Source organism: Ostrinia nubilalis, chromosome 4, assembly GCF_963855985.1.
Source record: "Ostrinia nubilalis chromosome 4, ilOstNubi1.1, whole genome shotgun sequence".
Lineage (NCBI taxonomy): Eukaryota > Metazoa > Arthropoda > Insecta > Lepidoptera > Crambidae > Ostrinia > Ostrinia nubilalis.
This window is the reverse complement of record NC_087091.1, coordinates 2710802-2731166: the sequence shown is the minus strand read 5'-3', so window position 1 is coordinate 2731166 and position 20365 is coordinate 2710802. Positions and strand designations below refer to the sequence as shown.

General features: G+C 38.7%; 2 protein-coding genes across 2 annotated transcripts; one reads left to right on the top strand and one right to left on the bottom strand.

Annotated features, from left to right (window-relative positions):
* Positions 1-218: 218 nt before the first annotated feature.
* LOC135088479 (signal recognition particle subunit SRP72) lies at positions 219-14485 on the top strand. The gene is made up of 13 exons (XM_063983303.1): positions 219-334; positions 960-1194; positions 1567-1711; positions 2199-2389; positions 3337-3474; positions 4334-4466; positions 6042-6221; positions 7088-7249; positions 11749-11964; positions 12801-12898; positions 13241-13342; positions 13535-13639; positions 14315-14485. Exons 1-13 carry the CDS (start codon positions 232-234, stop codon positions 14451-14453), a joined length of 1947 nt encoding a protein of 648 aa, XP_063839373.1. The 5' UTR covers positions 219-231; the 3' UTR covers positions 14454-14485.
* Positions 14486-15346: 861 nt separating this feature from the next.
* LOC135071425 (probable rRNA-processing protein EBP2 homolog) lies at positions 15347-17216 on the bottom strand. Its single transcript, XM_063965213.1, has 5 exons — positions 17025-17216; positions 16720-16940; positions 16392-16550; positions 15995-16142; positions 15347-15778 (listed from the first exon to the last, which is right to left on the bottom strand). Exons 1-5 carry the CDS (start codon positions 17076-17078, stop codon positions 15407-15409), a joined length of 954 nt encoding a protein of 317 aa, XP_063821283.1. The 5' UTR covers positions 17079-17216; the 3' UTR covers positions 15347-15406.
* Positions 17217-20365: the final 3149 nt, after the last annotated feature.

Genomic DNA, 20365 nt, shown 5'->3' with positions numbered 1-20365 from the left:
CTGATCGCGGAAAATCTCTAATCTGTAGGAGAAACTGGGAAAACATTTTGTTTTGTAGATTACACTAAATGTACGGTATTGTATGATTATTAATGGCTACTATTAACATGATCACGTTTTTTCATTGAACTATTTTTTTTCTTTAAAGTAAATAATTTAATAATACATTGTGGAAAACGAAACGGAATTGCAAGTGACGTTGTGCATGACATTTGCCAAGTTGTCAAAAAAATGTCAGCCAACAAGGAAAGTAACCTTGTTCAGGCTTATGTTGAATTAAATAAGTTTTGCCAAAGTGGTGATTATGATCGAGCCTTAAAAGCAACAGGAAAAAGTAAGCTATCATATTTCATATTTGCGAAATCGCTACCTTGTCTCAAAACTCCAAAATCTATGAATCAATGTGATTGACTTTCCTACCCTTATTTTCCTATTTCCCGAAAGAATTTGCTCAATTTTATCACAAATTCTGCTTAAGAATTACATAAAATTTAACTCTATTACGTTGTTTCTCTTTTTATTCAAAAAATCACATCGAAAATCGTATATTTTCTCGACCTCCCATGAAGTAATTTTGACTGAATGTAGGTAGGCATGCGAAAGGGAAATTTGAAACTCGTTCTTAAAATTGATAAGTAATTATCCTTTAAAGTGAGTAGGTAAATAATGGAACTTGCTGAAGGGTTTGTTTACTTTTACCATTTATTATTTATTTTTATTTATATTCAAACAAATATATTATTAAGGACTTCAGAAGTTTAATAGTCAAGTCATTATAGACTTACAGGTGTCTGAATTATTAAGGACTTCAGAAGTTTAATAGTCAAGTCATTATAGACTTACAGGTGTCTGAATCACTACGAATTTCCATTTTTGTAGAATACTATTCTTTACAACCAAGAGTTAATAATTTAAAACAACAGAAACCTCTTTAACACCAACTTTTAACTCTATTTCAGTTCTGCAAATAGCTCCAAATGAGCAGAAAGCGTTCCACTGCAAAGTGGTGTGCTTCATTCAGCTGCACAACTTCAAGGAGGCCCTAGCTATCCTCACGAACGCTAAGAATGCAGCGCTGGCCGCTGACTTGCACTTCGAGAAGGCGTACACCCAGTACCGGCTCAATACACCGAAGGAAGCTTTGCAGACCGTTGACGCGGCTCCTGAGCTGACGCCTGCTTTGAAAGAGTTAAGGTTAGTACTCCTTTTGCAATGACAAACTCTTTGATTATTATTTATTATTATTTTTTGCTACATAAAATTGTGTCTTTAATCTGTCATAAAACAGTATTATGTTGTGTAATTTATTTATTTTTATTTATTTATCTTTATTAAAGAAACATACAGCCTTGTTTGACACATGCAGCTTAAAATTAAGTGGGTTATTTGTACAGTCAAAGTTGAAAAGGAAACAGATGTGAGGCATAATTTATGCATGCAAAAGACATTAAAACATAAAAAAAAAACATTAATATTAAAAAAGGTTAAGCACATTTAACATAATGTGCACTAAAGCCCTTTTTCTAGTAATATTACTGTTTAATTAATAAACGATTGTTGTTACAGGGCTCAAATTTTATACCGACTAGAAAGGTACCAGGATTGCTACAACTTGTACCGAGATGTGGTCAAGAACAGCACCGATGAGTACGAGGACGAGAGGAAAGCCAATATGGCTGCTGTGGTGGCCAACCTTGCTGCCGTTAACCCAGTAAGTTCAAATTTACTCATACATAAAAATACTTTCATTTATTCGTAGCTAATGAAGGTCAAAAGTATCTAGTTCAAGTTTTAAAAAACCTACCAACCAAACTGTCCTGTCAGTAATCTAACGAGAATCTATGAAAACCTAAAAAAACACTGATTCTAGACTGGGAGACAATGTGAAGTAAGTTTTTTTAAATAAAAATCTGAGATACTAAAGCCCGGTCCGTGAGCACGTAGAATTTTGTCCAATGACTCCTAGCTACCCATCCTTATCGCTCGCGTGTAATTATAATGCTGTCGCGACTGTGCGTCTGGCACCCGCAGTGAGTGTGCGAGCGCGATAGCAACATAATCACGCAAACATACAATGTGACAGTTTGGTTTGTTAACTCAGTCTTAAGTATTGTAATCCAATTTTTTTTTCTTTCTTTTTTCTGTAAGTTGGACATTCTATGAATCTATTATCTCTATTAATTTTCCATTTCCACCAGTCCGCCGACCTGCCGCAGTTCGAAGAGACAACCTACGAGCTAGCATACAACACTGGCAGTACATTGGCCATGCGCGGGCGGTTTAGCGACGCGTTACCCGTACTAAGGAGAGCCGAGGCCTCGTGCGCTGAGAGCGTCATCGACGACGGAGGCACCGAGGAGGAGGCGAAGGAGGAGGCTGCTATCATCAGGTACTCACTAATAGAGCGTTGATACTTAGACCACTGGGACTTTTAAAAATTCAGTTAATATATTTTTAGGGTTCCGTAGCCAAATGGCAAAAAACGGAACCCTTATAGATTCGTCATGTCTGTCTGTCCGTCCGAATGTCACAGCCATTTTTTTCCGAAACTATAAGAGCTATAATGTTGAAACTTGGTAAGTAAATGTATTCTGTTAACCGCATTAAGATTTTGATGCAAAAATAAAATAATAATAATAAATATTGAGGGCTTATATAAATATTGAGGGAAATACTTAGAACTGAAACTCAATTTTTTTTTTCATCAAAAAATGATATTGAGGTTTCTAAAATATTTTTTTTCTAAACCGAATAGTTTGCGTGACAGACGCTTCCAAAGTGGAAAAAAGTTGCCCCCCTCCCCCTCTAACTTCTACAATAAGAAAATGAAAAATCTAAAAAAACATATAATGTACATTACTATAAAAACTACCAACGAAAATTGTTTTGAACGAGATCTAGTAAATAGTTTTTTTTAATACCTCGTAAATCGTAAACCGCTTATTACCGCGTAATCTTTCATACAAATAACTTAAATAAAAAATTAAAAAAATAATTTCATAAAGCAATAGTACGGAACCCTTTGTGCGTGAGTCCGACACGCACTTGGCCGGTTTTTTAAATTGTACTGCATTTTAAAAATTCTTCATTCCATACCTTGCGGCCAATCACAGTCTTTCGTAGCCCTCTAAGTAATGCCATACAAAGTAATGTTATATCGGTTCTCTATCATAAGATCCTTCATCACAATTTATTTTATTATTCGTTTCAGTCAAATGACGTCGACTGCTGGACAAAAGCTTCCCCCAAAGATTTCAACTACGACCGGTCCCGCGCCGGCCGCCCACATTTTTGTTGTATTGTGCAAACCTTCAAGTGTTTGATATTTTATCACAGGGTGCAGCAAGCCTACTGCCTACAGATGTCGGGCAAGGAGAAGGAGGCTGCAAGCATTTACCAGAACGTGCTGAAGGACAAGCCCTCCGACCAGGCTCTGGTGGCCATTGCCAGCAACAATCTGGTGGTTATCAACCGGTAAGTGGCATGGTGACGATATTTATCTCTGTAAGAGTTCCCAAAAACTAAAGATAGTTTTTGGGCGGTTTTGAATTTGTATGAAGATTCGGCCGATAAGAAATTTTTGCAATGTGCATTATTCATGCTCATTCTGATTAACAGCCCGACCAAATTATTGGCCGACAAAAAGTAGTGGTGTAACGCGCCTTAGACAGGCCCTATATAGGTCCTGTATTATTTTAATCTTAGTTCTACATTTCTTGACGTCACACTGCAGCCTAAGGCAATGAACTAGTCTTAATAACCTTGGAAGCCACGATAACCGAACGGTGAATGGGTCGGACGGGCCGACTCGAGATCCGAGGAACGTGGGTTCGAATCCCACCACCGCTAGACTATTTTGGTGAGTCCACTGGTAACACCAGCATATTTAGCTTACCACGAGGGTCTAACGGGAGTACTACTAATAATATTTTAAAAAATACTACTAAAATAATACGTCGCTCGCGAAACTCTGGCGTCGGTTATGTCTAGTTCCTTATACTTACTGTAGCGTTATAGCGCTGTAACGTCCAGCAGTACTCGATATCAGAGTAAATACAAATTAGTAGGTCATCTTCATAGGAACGCACGGGCGCGGTTTGTATGTGAGTGCGCCAACACGTATGCGGCGCGCACGCACACACTGACAAAATTTAGCGGGGAGCCAGTCGTGGTTGCGCCGAATTTTGTCAGTGTGTGCGTGCGCGCCGCATACGTATATTGGCGCGCTCACATACAAACCGCGCTCGGTGCGTTTCTATGAAGATCACCTACTCATTTGTATTTACTCTGTCGATATTCTAATAAAAAGAATAATATGCAATCGTTCCGCCAGCGACGGGAACGTGTTCGACTCCCGCAAGCGTATGAAGGCGGCCACGGCGGACGGGCTGGAGCACAAGCTCAACTCGCGCCAGCGCGCCGCCGTCGCCTACAACCAGGCCGTGCTGTGCATCTACTCCAACCAGGTGGGTTACGCCCAGAACAGACGGTGAAACGCAACTGCAACGAAACTGCAACTGCTAGTCAGTAGCGGCGTAAGGGGGGGCGGTGGGGGCGGTCCGCCCCGGGTGCCAAGCATCAGGGGGTGACACAAGTCGCGCAGATTAGTACTCACTGGCGGCATCTGCATGGCAAATCTAGGGGGTGTCTTAGGACTTATGACGGGGGGGGGGTGTGATCGCCCCGGGTGCCAACCCATGCTACGCCGCCACTGCTGCTAGTTACTAGTTTGAAACTTTCAAACTGGTCGCGTCATGTGGTCTCTATTCGGACGCTATGGCAGAAACTTAGATGCAACTCAAAAGTAACTAGCAGTTGCAGTTTCGTTGCAGTTGCGTTTCACCGTCTGTTCTGGGCCTTACACTTACATTGATACATACTACTACCGCCTAGCCCTAGCAGTCTTTCCCAAAGTGGGCGATAACGCCCCCTTGTGGGCGCTGCAGGCTTAAAGGGGGGCAATAAGAGACCCAGAAAAAAAGTCGGGACTTTGTGTAGAGGCTTGAGAGGCGTCATTTACTAGGAGGACTCTTACGCCCGTATTCACAAAGAATGCCTGCGTAAGTGAAGCAGCAAATCTAACGCACAGCGTTGAATAGGACTCTGTGATTGGTTCGTGTGGCACCCTGTGCGTCCACGCGCACTGTGAGACCTCATAGTAATGTTTGTGAATACGGGCGTTAGATACCGACTGAGCACTCGACACTCGACTTCAAATGGGGGCGCTAAAAAGAATTTATTCTCAAAGTGGGCAGTAGACAAAATAAGTTTGGGAACCGCTGCCCTAGACTGTAGTCCAACGATTTTAAAACGTCTAGTGACAAAAATGAAAAACTAACAACCTTTCTTTTCGGACAACCAATCGGAACTAATAATCCAGAATTGATAACAGCAATAGCGCCAGTGGCGTAACTGTAGGGTGGCAGGGCTGGCAAAAGGCCACTGGCCACCGACCCGAGGGGGCCTCGGCCCAAGTTCCTAATCGCAATCGGTCCCGAGGGCGCCCTGAAAATAACCCTAGAATTTGCCACGGACCTCGGATCGTATAGTTACGCCACTGAATAGTGCCCTTCTGACAATGTCATAGTGGGACGGTTCAATGTAGGACATCTATAGGGTTCGGCAAGATTTTGATTTTAAACTGGTGACCGATTGAAAAACAAGCCTACAAGTATAGGTCGCACAACTAAAGTTGAGGCGAATACGGTACTTGCACTGGCGTGATGTTTGCATGTACTATGGACAACACAAATAAACTAGCTAGCTACCTTGCTCTTGCTAAATACAACGATTTTGTGCAAGCGAGACAGAAAGCGCTTGTCATGTCAGACTACTACAAATTTTTGATTGTGTTGATCGCCTCAACTCTCGCTATGCGAACTATACCTACTATTGTCTTATTCATGAATCGACTACATCGTTTTTGGAATTTGAAAAAAGAAATATTTCTAATAATGTTATAGAAATAGAAAAACTTTATTTGACAAAAAATACAAAGAGAAAACAAAAAAAATATATAACAATGTTTTTATTGCCTATAGCCGGACTTCTGCAAGCAATGCTGCGTGAAGCTTGCCCGCGAGTTCAACCAGGAGCGTAAGGCTGCGTTGGTGGAGGCGTCTTCGCTCGCCAAGGAGGGCAAGACGGCGGCAGCAGTGGCTTTGTTGTTGAAGTATGGCGGGGACCTCACTTTCGCCGCTGTGCAGGTTTTGTTGGCTCAGGTAAGGGATTTTGACCTAAAATTTTGTTCATTTATTTATTTCGTTCGTATATCTCGTTTGGTATTACCCTGCCAAATTAAACAAGACTCAGGATGTATGAAATAATTTCCGTTTGGGTAGTATTTTAGTTATTAGAGCATTCATACGACTAGTGCGTATACTTTAGGGCCTACGCTAGAACTCACTCGCACGCGTTTGTCTATCGAAAATAGTATGAACAGCGAACGGACGTATGGAAAGGGTTTCTAAATGCGTGGCTGCGCACGCCGCGAGCTCAGTCAAAATTGTACTAGCGGTGTTTACATAAGGTACACGCATTACCTTAGGCCACGATGCCTCTTCGACAGTGTCTATTTTCTATCACTGTTTTTTATTATTCGATGACTTTTATAATGCGAACAGCTAGGGACTGGATTCGCTGCCTGCTGCTGTCTTTCCCGAAGACTATAATCCGGGCCTTTTTAAGGCGAGAGTGAATAGGCACTTACAGGGCAGATATGTACCATCCTAGACTGCATCCCACTTAACACCAGGTGCGATTATGGTCAAATACCTACCTTGTTATGCATAAAAATATCTTAACAATAGGGATGATGACTGGGTAATGAAATCGAAATTCTATTTAGTCCGTCAGACAGATAATTAGAATATATTAGACTCATATTTTTTATTTTTTTCCATAATCGAATAATTACAGTATTATATTGAGTGTGCGATACGTCACGCTTGAGTAGAATTTTTACTCAAAAGTGACGTCACGCGACATTTCAACTCGATGTAGCACTGTTATTATTTAATTATGAAAGAAAATAAAAAATATGAGTCTAATATTTTCATGTCATCTAGCCTATTGATTATGTCCCCAGGGTGACCGCAAAGCAGCCATCAAGCTGCTGGAAGAGAGCGAGTACAAGTTCCGCGCGGGCGTTTTAGGAGCGCTTGTGTCGCTACGCGCGGCGGCCGGCGAGCACGCGCGCGCCTCGCAATTGTTCCACGAGGTCTACCAGCACTACAAGCACGACCAGGAGGTCAGTGAACTTAATATTAGCCCTTAGGGCCTTAAGGCTTGGTATTTCTTCTAAAGTAGGTATTTCGCGCTGTCAAAATCTGCGCGCGCAATTCTTCGCCGAAAACAGCGCGTCAAAGAGCTCCCGCCACAATTTCCAGCTACACAGTATAGAAATACGCAGTTGGTTAGGTTAGGTTGACTTCCTTCCCTTCAAGCGTCACACTCACAACACTTTCTAATAGAAATCATATCCAAGTGATACAAATTAAAACACCTTTCAGACTTTTTGGGAATATATTCTAGAATCGAATAAATATAAAATATAACTGCAGAAGTAAACACTGTTCAAAGTGGCCGTGGCGTCGCCCGACCTTCTGGAAGTTCTGCGCCGGCTAAAAGAATTTCAAGATTACGTCACCCGACCTATCGGTAGGCCCTTGGGAGCTTGAGCGATTGGAATTTTTTTTTATGATAAGTTACTCTTAGTAGCGATTATTTAGAGCTTGGATAATAAATTTAATTATAGTTGTTGCAATTCACGAAGCTTTGCATGTGGTTAATAACATTAATCAGTATAGGTACGCATCAATTTTGTTCAGTCTCTTTGTTTATTAATAAATAAAAATATCATACTAAAATTGCATACTTGTTTGTATTGGTCTGGGTGTTTTCTTTCTATAATATGTATGACGTATGTACGGGGCTCTGTACCTATCGAAAATTGCTATAAGCATCACACGCGGTTACCTGCGTACCTCTGTGCACTCATGGGAGTTTAAGCAGAGGTCCCTAGAGTTTGACTTTGAGCTTTGTTTATAGTCATTACGAAGCAGACTGATGGGAAACTGCACTGTCTTGAATTCGAAAGGGTAATTTGACGGTGTTTGGGGAATTCTAGGAATAAATACAGAGTCTCCTCATTGAGATTGAGACATTTCAATTTGAGATTTCACTTGACATTGAACACAATCTGAAATGGAGTTTTCAAACACTTGTAAAAATAAAAAGTTATTAAATCAAAGGCACTAAGTAGTATTGATATCGACTTCGAAGAAAATGACTGCCAAAATTACTTTCTACCCGTTCCACACGTCTTTCATGAATTATATTAAGGTATTGTTAAACTAAATTTCAAGTAGATTGAACCAAGGAATCACTTTGTCCCATACAAACTTTGCCCCCTTTTTTCACCCCCTTCATTTCATGACCCCATTTCGGAAAATCTTTTCTTATGAGATGCCTACGTCATAAAAAGAACACACCTTCCAACTTTCAGGTCTCTACGATATCCGTCAGTTTTTTAGGACAAAGCATTTTTATTAGTTGTTCAAAACTCTATCGTTCCAGGTATGTCATTGACAGGAGGGCGCTACTATCTTAATGGGTTATTCATTAGTCCACTTGACATTTCAGAATCGTTTGACTTTAGATACCTAAGCGATTTGATATTCGGAGTCTTTTAATGAAATCAAGTTCTGAAATAACTTGAGGTGTTGTACCCGATCAAGCTTTTCATTGCAGGACAGTTAAATAGTTTTATTATTAGTTTCTTCTCTAAGTCTTAATTTGTCAGAGTAGGTAAAGGCTCCATGAGAGCAAAATTTAGCTTTATAATAGTTTTTAATTTTTTTCTTGAAATATTTGACGCCTTGTAATCTCTTGTAATCTCTCGTTAATATAGGTCCACACAAATAAAGAATGTTTGACTTCGACTTTAATAATTATCATCATCATCATCATTTCAGCCATAGGACGTCCACTGCTGAACATAGGCCTCCCCCAATGCTTTCCATGTTGATCGATTGGCAGCGGTCTGCGTCCAGCGCTTCCCTGCTACCTTTACGATGTCGTCGGTCCACCTTGTAGGTGGACGTCCCACGCTGCGTTTTCCGGTACGCGGTTAATAATTATGCTCTTACATAATTATAAATAAACTAGCTTTCCGCCCGCCGCTTCGCCCGCGTGGAATTTTTTGGTTTTTATATAACTTATTACACTCAGATATAATGTGGCTTTCTATTGGTGAAAGATTTTTTAAAATCAGTTCAGTAGATCCCGAGATTACCCCTTACAATTTAACAAATATACAAACACACAAACTTTACCTCTTTATAATATTAGATTATAGATAGGTAATTTGAAACCCTATTTTGTTTTATTCTTTTTTTTTTATTTTAAATATTTCACGATCCAAACTAATATTTACTGTAAGTAAATGCTAAATAGTAAATATTAGTTTGGATTGTGAAATATCCTACTAATATTATAAAGGCGAAAGTTTCGATGTCTGGATGTCATGATGTCTGAATGTTTGTTACTCTTTCACGCAAAAACTACTGAACGGATTTTGTTGAAACTTTACAGTATTATTGTTTATAACCCAGATTAACATTATGACGATATGTGGCAAATAAATTTCAATAAATAAATAAGACGTGTCTAAAAGCGCCATCTATCGTCATTGGTTAAAATCTACAGCACTGGACAAACTACGGTATGACGTTCGTAAATATTCATTCGGGGGAAACCGTGAAACGCCATCTATCAACATGGGTAAAATGAGGTAAAACATCATATCTAACGGGGGTAAAACGAGGTCCACGCGAACGAAGTCGCGGGCGGCCGCTAGTTTATAATAGGTAGCTTTCCCTCCGCAACCTTATTGGTATTCCATGTATGTGTCTTTTAACTGAGTTCTGTTAAACATTTCATGTAAAATTTGTCCAATTATAACTCTATTTACATCTGCATCTGTAAGCAAGGATTCATGTTCTCCAGCCCAGATGCCGAGTAAACAGAATCGTCTTTCAGTGACGTGCAGCTGCCCCTATATTTGACCCACTGACCTAATTTTTTATTATTTATTTGTGTCAGTGTGCTCTTCTAAAGAGTGAAGACGATTGTATGTAGGTACTATTAAAATGTAATTTTAACTCATTGGTTTTGTCTCATATTTGAGGAATGTATCATGAGTAGAGTCTTAGTTTAAAAGGATGCCAACGATTTAAATTTCAATAGGTAGACAAAATTCAGAATTCTTAAAATTATCAAAAATTTTAGCTTTCTCCAGTAACACTGGTATTATTATACTGTGACTCATCAAAGTCATCATTGTCAAAAATATTGACATATCGAGAACTGTCACGGCCAAAAAACTGGCACGCGTCCGTCCTCCGTAAGCGCCACCGCGCGACTGATTGAGATTGTCCAAGCCGTCATGGGCGATTTTTTCCACATTTTTTAACATAGTAACTAAATAAGACGCTATATAAAAATTTCATCCGTTAAAAGCCCTCAAGTTATTTCTGAACTTTAGTTTAGTAAAAGATTCAGAAACTCAAATCGCTTATTTTAAAAATAAAACCATTATTAGAAAACGAATAGAGGTAACTTTGGGAATTTATTCTATCGAGTCAACTTCATCAAATCGTGTTTCCATCCGTTAATAGCCCTAGAAAATATCCTCAACTATGCCCAAAAAAAATCTTAGCCTTTTATTTTACTGTTTAGTACCTCAAAAATGAAAAATGAAAACCTCATTTTCGCCATTTTCTCTGTTACCCGGCCTTAAAAAAGCCTTATTAGGCGCAAAATGACAGTCCAAATTCTTAAACCTAACCTAACTACGAGTTTTACTTTACTTTATTAACTCAACGGTTTAACTAATGAACAAAATTAAAACAGGATAAAAATATCATAAATTAATAAGATTTTTATGGATTTGACATTTTGCGCTTTTGACATTATGCGTCTAAACCCTTAATTTCCACCATAATGTTCATTCAACCTTGTTAATTTACGGTGGATTTCTATATTCAATCCTAATCCAAATTATACGGATTTGGATTGTCAACTGTCAAATTTTAATATGTTTTTGGCCAAAATAACTGCGGTTTTTGATGTTTTTACATTTTTATATTGTTTATAAGACTATTTAAACAATATTAAAGTGTAAATGCATCGAAAATTTTTGAAATATAATCTAAAACTGAATTTAATTTGACAGTTGTAATCCGGATTTGGACAAGGATTGAATATGGGAATCGGGCGTTAATGTACAAAAACAATGAAAAGACTGGTTTTGGCCGTTTAAGGGTTAAAGCCCATAGCACACACAGCCTTACACTTATGAACTTATGAGAAATAGCAATGGGCCCACTATGGACCCTTGAGGAACTCCCATTTTCAAAGTTAACTTATATGGCTAACTTAATATTTACTTTATTAATACTGTTATGGTAAAATACAATAAAAAAATTGGACACCTAACCACATACAAAATAATGTAGGTTATGAATGTAGTGTAGTTGTGAATGTAGGTTTAGACAGTCAACACAGTCGAAAGCCTTTGATAGGTCATAGAAGACTTTCATACATGTAGATGCGAAAACTACAGAGTAGAGCAGCTACAACTTTATAAGATACCACAGACCTTACCTCGATATGACATCGTTCTTTACTCCCTTTCCTTTTTTGATTTCGATGTATGATGTTTTTTAACTAAAAACTTCACCTCAGAAATTATCATCGCTCCGTTCCGTATGGCGAGCGGCCGCAGCGGCTCACGCCCGAGCCGGTGACAAAGCGGCTGCCGCGGCGGCGCTCGAAGCCCTTGCCAAGGCTGCGCCGGGAGACACGCGGTCCTTGGCGCGCCTGGTCAAGGCCTTGGCAGCCGTGGAGCCGGCACGCGCCAAGCAGCTGGCCAAGGACCTGCCAAGATTGGAAAATATGGAGGTGAGTAAAGCCCTAAATCTTAGGGGACCCAGTGGCTAGCAGAGACTCAAAAACACTTGGCAAGACTGATCGAACTTTGACACCTTTAGAGAACCAAGAAGTTGGCGAAGAACATGCAGTGACTCAAAAACAGAGGTAACTTATGGGGACTAATTACGGGGAATAATAGGGTATTTGACCACTTCACGCTTGATAAAGCGGCGGCGCTCGAAGCCCTGGCCAAGGCCGCGCCGGGAGACACGCGGTCCTTGGCGCGCCTGGTCAAGGCCTTGGCAGCTGTAGAACCGGCACGCGCCAAGCAGCTGGCTAAGGACTTGCCGAGATTGGAAAATATGGAAGTAAGTGCTGGTGGGGACTATTAAGGGTGATACTAAGCCCTGGCCAAGGCCGCGCCGGGAGACACGCGGTCCTTGGCGCGCCTGGTCAAGGCCTTGGCAGCCGTGAAGCCGGCACGCGCCAAGCAGCTGGCTAAAGACTTGCCAAGATTGGAAAATATGGAGGTGAGTGCTAGTGCTCGCGCCAGGCTAAAGACTTACCGAGGCAGGAAAATATGGAGGTGAGTGGGGCACTTGCTGAAATTGGTAGACTAAGTGGCTAGCAGAGGCTCAAAGGCAAGATTTCAAGTCTTTGACTCCTTTAGAAAACCAAGTAGCTAGTGAAAAATGGATGAAGGTAAGTCTTGGGAATCAAATAGCTATAACTTGGTGAGATTGGTTTATCCTTGACTCTTGGAAGCTTGGTCTTCAAACTGGTGAACATGGTGTGTTCATCAAAGCTACTTATACATAGATACATACTTGACTAGACTTAATAAAATAACGTTTTTTGTTTTTCAGACCAAGATCGACATCGATGCGCTGGAATCGTCCAAATGGATGATGGGCGCGAAGGTGGTCAAGAAAACTGTACAGAGCAAGCAGGAGCAATCACCTGGGTAAGTAAAATTAGTACTAACAATTTGAATTCGCTGAAAATCAGCACATTTAACTTATATCGCGAGTATCGCTGAACGGGCGCCTTTTTGGCTCGGGATTATGCTGGCCTGGCTGGATTAATATTTATTGTTCTTTTTTTTGTAATGTACCTTTTTACATTTGTAATTGCCATTGCTTGTCTCGTGCCAAATAAAGATTTTTTATTATTATTATATAAAATGAAAAAGTAAGGTAATGAACAAAAAATACCTAGTTACATTTTGTAATCTTCTGTCATGTGTGGTAGCTTCAGATATTAAACAGTTTTGAATATAACATTAAAATTATTATTATTTGCACAGCACCCCCGGTTCGGAATTGCTTCAGAAGAAGAAACAGAAGCGCAAGCGCAAAACGAAACTGCCGCCCAATGCCGACCTCTCCAAACCTCCGGATCCAGAAAGGTACCACTTTAATAATAGTAGCACAGAATAATAATAAGTACTGATAGTAGCCAAAATACGGCTTTTATTTATTCAAAAAAAAATTCGAAACTCATCCCAGTTTCATTCACAGGGGATGATTTTTTCTATACATCTCATCCCGCTCCTTCAATAAACTTGTGATGATGTGCTTTAATAAATGTGATATTTCAGATGGCTACCAAAATACGAGCGAACGGCGTACCGCAAGCGTCGCGGCGTGCGGCGTGACGTCATCAAGGGCTCGCAGGGGATGACCACCACTGCCACAGACCAGTAGTCAGTATTCAATTGGATAGCTAGTTGTATATTTTATATTACTAAAACACACTGGTGTTCCGAAAAGAACCCGAGGAAGATTAGTAAAGTTTTAAGTTGTAATTTTTTTATTTTTAGGGCAAGTCATAATATTAGCCTATGCCAAGTGCCACTGCCCCCATAGTGGTATTTTTTATCGCTCCGAAAATCTAATCCATTCACGGAGCTGAGTAACCACATACATAAAAATCCGAAGCAAAGGCATTTCGAATGAGTGCTCTGATTAACACACTCGTCTTTTTACACCCATTATACAACTCCCATATGACGTAGTGTTCTAAAGCCTGGTCCGTGAGCACGTAGAATTTTGTCCAATGACCCCAAGCTACCCATCCTTATCGCTCGCGCGTAATTATATTGCTGTCGCGACTGTGCGACGCGCGCCCGCAGTGAGTGTGCGAGCGCGATGGTACGTGCTCACGGACCAGAGCCCCGATTACGGTAATTTTTAACGTCACCAATCCAGACGCGTTTCATCGATTCTGCGATACGATTGGTCAGCGTAATGATCAAAACAGCGTACGTCAGCTGTTTTGACCAATCGTATCGCAGAATTATGAAGCGCGTTTGGATTGGAGACGTTAAAAATTACCGTAATCGGGGCTCAGGCTTTAACAGTGTTCTTATCCCTTCCAGCGACATGAGCAAGCAACAGCCGAGCGCGGCGGCGGCCACGGCTGCCAAGAGCCCGCGCGTGGAACCGAAACAGCCCGAAAGCGCGTGGCAGCGTAAGCAGCAGCAGAAAAAGGGCAAGGGCAAAGCCCGCAAGTGGTAGTGGATAATAAACATTGTTATATAGAAAAAAAAGGTGTTTTTTTCTATCCCTTTAACGATTCCATCCACCCTCATTTTCACTAATTTCACCCCATACAAGATGAAACAAACCAATCGCACTCCGTTTTGGGATGAAATTCCATGCGATGATATTTCGTCCCATAGAGGACGAAATGATAATCTCAAATCAATGCTAAAACTTAATGCAAAGGAATGCTTTAAAGATAAAGATAAAGATAAAGATATTTATTTGCAAGAATAGGTAAGTACAGGTTATTGTTGATGTTACATGTATTAAGGACTCTATTCTGTTAAAATATTTTAACATGCAAATTTACGGGTAAGGAATTCCCGAACACTGTAGAAACAAACAGTAGTCAGCCATTCCCGAAGCTTTTTCACCATCAATTTTGTAGGGCCATTTTTATATACATCAGGAATTTTGTTATACACCTCAACACACATGCAGTAACAATTTTTCTTAATAAGTGAAGTTCTTGGGCAAAAGGAAAGAGCTAGCCTATCTGAAGACCTTGTGTTTCTTCTGACCTTTGCATATTCATTTCAACTATGGGCCATGGAGCTAAGGGTAGGGTAGGCTAGTACGAACGTTCGCAATGATGAAGACAAAGAGATTACAGATATTTAATTTACAGTGTTATCTATCTGAAATTAACATTTAAAATCTCAGTCCACTAATAAAAAAAAAGATCAATGATTCAAACTTACTGCAAATATCATCTAACATTAATTGATCTAAAGATTTGTGTGGATATAAAATGAAATAATATTTTTAATAAGAATAAACATTAATAAACATTAAGCAGTGGACGTCCTATGGCTGAAATGATGATGATGATGAAACATTAATATTCAAATAAGGAAGAAAAAACATTTATGTAATGTTAAAACATTTATTTTTATTATTTCTATAAACTTACACCTAAATTAAAATTATCTCTTAGCATTCTTCCTTTTAGACTTTCCTGGCCTCTGGTTCTTCTTGCTATTAGGCTTAAAGTTCTTGTTCTTGAAGTTTGTAGGCCTCTTCTTGGCTGAACTGTTGAAACCATCCATTTGGTTGGAAGATTCTCTAGTGTTCAACTTGGAACCCTTCTTTTTGCCACCAAAGCCAAACTTCTTGTCTTTTGAAGCCCGTTTCTTGATTGCTCTGTTGCTCATTGATGTCTTGCCTTTGTTGTTCTTGCCCTTATTATTGTTATTATCTTCTAAAAAGTCTAGGTCAGCTGATTTACCTTTTCTCACTCTCTTCAGTTGTTCTAACATTTGTTTCTTTTCTGCTGCTTGTTTCAATTTTGCATCAATCTGAAATTATAATTAAATATTAGATATAGCTTTCATGAGAGAGAAGTATGAGAACCATAATTACAACACAACACATACATATTTATGTCTGTGACTATTTATTATTATAGCTTTACATTCTACATTAAAACAATTTTATTTAATTAATCCGTAAGTATTTCCCTTGTTTGTGGATTCTGTGACATAACTTGTACTTATTTTTGACAGTAAACATACCTGGACTCGTTTAGCTATCTTCTTTTGGTCTCTGAGTTGCCGGACCTTTTCAGTGCGAGCCTGTGCTGCCTGCTTGGCCATGAGGTTCTTGCGGACCTTCTGCATGTGCTCGTCTGTCTTAGCCATCTCCGCGAAGTAGTCGTCAGGCCTGAAACATGCAGAGATAGTAAGATATGCAGGCTAAGTTTCCTCAAAGTGGATAAAAAAGGGCAATAAATATTTTAGTCTCTTTCTTTCTTTCAATATTGTTGTACCTACCATATTAGTTATCATAATCGAGGGGAAGGAAACTTTTCTGAGTGTTTGTGTCTGATTGAAAGTACTAAGGAATTGAATGTTATTTTTCTTACAAACATTATCCCAATAAACTATAAATGGTTGGTTGAGCTTCACTCACCTTCTAGTGGGTATGTTAAGTTCTTTCAGCCGCTTTATGCCTTCCACAACTGCTGCCTGTGCCTGCCGATGAATCAAGTTCTCACGCTTGAACTCATTCAATACTGGATCTTGGGAGGCATCATACTCTTTCGCACCTCTGCTGTTCTCTTTGATATTTCTGGAGGAAAAAAGACATTTATGAACATCTTTTAATTTTACTTCATCTATAGTCATTGACAAACTGTTGTAATTAACTGTAAAACCCTGGGTTTTCTAAATAATTAGGTCAGAAACTCAGTAAAAAAGTTGCACGGCTTTTAATGTGTGTAAACATGAGCTCCACTCACTTTCTTCTTTGAGCTGTTTCTTGCATTTGTAGAGCTACATCGGGAGCCATCGGCGCCACACTTGTCACCAAGTCCAGCGTTTCGATCCATGGTAATTTCAGCTTGAATTCCTTCAGTTTTGTCTTCAGATCAGCAACATTGTTCGTGTAAGTTTTTTGAACCTTCTCTATTTCTTCATTCAAGCCTGGCTTTAGTAAGCCCTTAGCGAAAGCTTCTTGTAACTAGAAATAATAAAAGGAGATTAAATATAATCAGAAATAATAAAAACAGCATAAAGTTTCGCGTTAACGAAAAAATAAACTAACCTCTTCATCTGAATCCACGTCAGTATCGCTATCATTTAAAATGAAATCCGTCATCGTAGAACTGTTCACTTATTAATAATTAAAATTAATTTCACTCAAGAGTTTAAAACTTTGTATTTATTTTCTAGTATTCACTATCAAAAAATAACCTCAATACAACCGGATTGACACAATCAAGCATGGTAATTTTTTTTTTTTGTGCACAAGCACAAAAATATGGCCAGCCCTGGCCAGCCACAGATTTTAAAGAAATGGCGCAAGTACACTATGCGGGAAATTGGCACCACTAGTGTGAACACAATCTCGGTTACTTTCTCCTTCCCCCACCCGTGGGTCGCCCATACTTCGCTAGCGAGCTTCGGCTAGTATTATTTGAACAATTATCCGCATAGTGTACTTGGGCCAAAAGAAAGACATTTTCCAGCCAGACATGAGAACTCTGCGACGCTATTGCATATTTCACAGAGGATGGAGAAAGGGTGGTCGACTTTTTTTGGGAACATTATAACAGTGTCGACAGCGTGCCATTAATTAATTTCTTAAATACCCCGTGCCATCGTTTAGGAGTTAAAAGTGGGTATTTCGCCGAAACAGTAAATTTTCTGTGTCCAGGCAGGCGAACACATGTTTTTTTTATATTTATATGTATAAAACTATTTTTATGGAAAAGTTAATCAATAGTTTTATTTGTTTTTGCTATTACAATAGCAGAAACTACAAATAATACCGTAGAAAAACTTAATCAAAAGTCGTTTTTCTAATTTCCTTGTTATGTCCATTACTGTTGTTTGCCAAAATGAAGGCACATTATAACAAATTGAAGCGTAATTTTATTCTAATAGCACTCTCTTTATATTTGAGAAACGTTTGGCTATCGGAAAATAAAAACTTTAAATGTCAAATACTTAAAGGAAGGAATGAAAGTGAAGTTAAGTTCTTGTCCGAGTCAAAAGTATAATTTCCCTGGGTCTTCTTTTCGACCATTGTAGTAACGAAACGAAAGAACTTAGAATGTAATGCACTGCACCGTTACACTCGGCCATTCCGTCCCGAGAGGCCATCGAGGCAGGACAGTACTTCGTTGATCAGTTTCGCGACAAATCGCATAAGTAGGTCCCTCCTTGGGTTTTTGTTTACTAAAAAGTCAATTTCTTTGGACGGTTTTTTGCAGCTAAACAATGGATTAATTTTATTGTTTATTTACACAGATGTAGTGTCTGTAGGGGTAAACCCATGATTGAAATAGTAAATGCATAGGGTAAATAGGTTTTTGTCTGTGGTGTCTTTTAGGCATAAATCTAATTTCTTTGGCCCTAATTTCCTTGTTTTCCGTGGCCTAAAATGGCCTAGGAAATTATAAAAGACCATTTTTAATTCGGCGTAAAGTCAAATTTTGAGTATTTCTTTATTGGAATAAGTTTAAAATTTACATTTTAAGAAATGGGTATCAGAATAGATATAGAACAACTTGTTTTTAACTCTTAACTCAATCTACTGAATTTATCTTCCTTATTTGTGTAAAAAGGTCGTGATGATACAATATTCATTGGTATGTTTGCTTGCGAAGGTACACAAAAATGGGTCGAACAAAAAAAAAGCAAACCACAGAAGAAAACTTAGAGAAAAAAATATTTGTAATAATTTCCTTGGCTACCAAAAATTCATGACCTTATAAATTTGTTTCTAAAACGAATTATGACACCCCTTTTAGATATATTAGCTTAGTTTTTGCTACTTAATACAATGGGAAACTAAAAATAGTTAAAAACAAAAATATATTTCGTACCAAGGAAAGGACAATGACCAAAAGTGGTCCAAATGTCCACCACCAATGAGACCTACACTGGCTTATAGTCCATTAACCTTTTCGCTCGGAGCGATGACGTTTATCGCACTCCCTTTCGCTCGCGAGACTGTCATGGCGGAATGTCGCAAAAATTTTGGAAGTTACAAAACTAATTTGTTTATCTTTTTCATTCAGACCTAATTGCTGAAACTTGGTAGGTTTCATCCTGAATATATAAGGTGTTACTTATCAACTTTTACAGAAGTATTCAAATGATAAATAATACAAAAATATGTACCTAAAATTGAGCCTTGACCAAGGCGTGCACTTGCATTTATAAAAATGGTGATATCAAGAATAAAACTTGACTAATCTTAGAGAAATATATAAAACTATGTTTAGAAATAAATAATAATTATGATAATATCACCAGATTTTTTCATTTCACACAAAATTTTAGTATTATATTGAATGAAACAAATCCATACTTTTTGGTTTAGAGTTCTCTCAAGTTTCAGCAATTGTTTTTGAACTAATAAAGTATTGATTTGAAATGAAACTATGCAAAAATTGTTGAAAATATTCATTACGAGATCTATTTACAAATATTTGCACTAAATAATACTTGATAACAATAAAATTTGTCATGCAACATACGAAAGTCGCTAGAACCAATCCACCATGTTTAGGACATAATTTCACCATAACCACTACAAAGGAAGTAATAAATAACGACAACACAAAGAAATATTGTTTCTTTCTTATCGCTACACCCACTTGTGTTATTACAAAGCAAAAAAGCACTTGAAATCACGAAACAAAATATGCAAATATGCAAGCACAAACGTGACCGAACTCGCGGGAAAGACTTGAACTGTCAGCACTTCATTTCTCAATATTTGTTTTTGAATGAATGAAAGTTTATGATGTCAAATTGAGGAGCAGTTCTTTGTCTCCTTTTTTCTCGTAATCACTTCGTATAAATAAGAAAGGAATAGAGAACTAGAAACGCATTTTTAAATCGGTAGCGTTCTCGCGCACATATGCGCGCGCCCCGAGCCAACGGATAGTAGCATTGTCGCGCGCACATTTGCGCGTTTCCCGAGCGAGAAGGTTAAATAGAGATTAACTTTCAGTATAGGACGAAAAAAAAATAAGCTGTCAGTAAATAGTTATGACCGTTTAAAAATTGTAGTAGTTTACGCGCTAATCTCAAGAACTACTGGTCCGATTTGAAAAATTTTTTTTGTTATGGATAGCCCCTTTATCAAGGATGATTTTAGGATAAATAACATCATCCTACAACCAATAGGGGCGGAGCAGTAAAGACAATTAATGTTGTAAAAATGGGAAATATTATTCAAACTATTTTCACGCGTACAAAGTTGTAGGCACATTATTATTTAATAAAATTCATCTATAACCCAGCGCCACATGCGACATGACATAACATGCGTAGATAAGTTCAAAATGTGCAATGGATATAATGATATTAAGAACATTTTTCGGACGAAAAGGTAAAAAACAGACTTTTCATTCAGTCATAACTTTTTAC

What these genes read in the sequence shown, in the direction of transcription:
- LOC135088479 (XM_063983303.1), top strand. Translation starts at nt 232, where the DNA reads ATGTCAGCCAACAAGGAAAGTAACCTTGTTCAGGCTTATGTTGAATTA. An exon ending in CCTGCTTTGAAAGAGTTAAG is followed by an intron (nt 1,195 to 1,566) that starts GTTAGTACTCCT and finishes TTGTTGTTACAG; the next exon opens with GGCTCAAATTTTATACCGAC. An exon ending in TGCAGGTTTTGTTGGCTCAG is followed by an intron (nt 6,222 to 7,087) that starts GTAAGGGATTTT and finishes TTATGTCCCCAG; the next exon opens with GGTGACCGCAAAGCAGCCAT.
- LOC135071425 (XM_063965213.1), bottom strand. Translation starts at nt 17,078, where the DNA reads ATGACGGATTTCATTTTAAATGATAGCGATACTGACGTGGATTCAGAT. An exon ending in CTTAACATACCCACTAGAAG is followed by an intron (nt 16,143 to 16,391) that starts GTGAGTGAAGCT and finishes TGCATGTTTCAG; the next exon opens with GCCTGACGACTACTTCGCGG. An exon ending in AGATAGCTAAACGAGTCCAG is followed by an intron (nt 15,779 to 15,994) that starts GTATGTTTACTG and finishes TTATAATTTCAG; the next exon opens with ATTGATGCAAAATTGAAACA.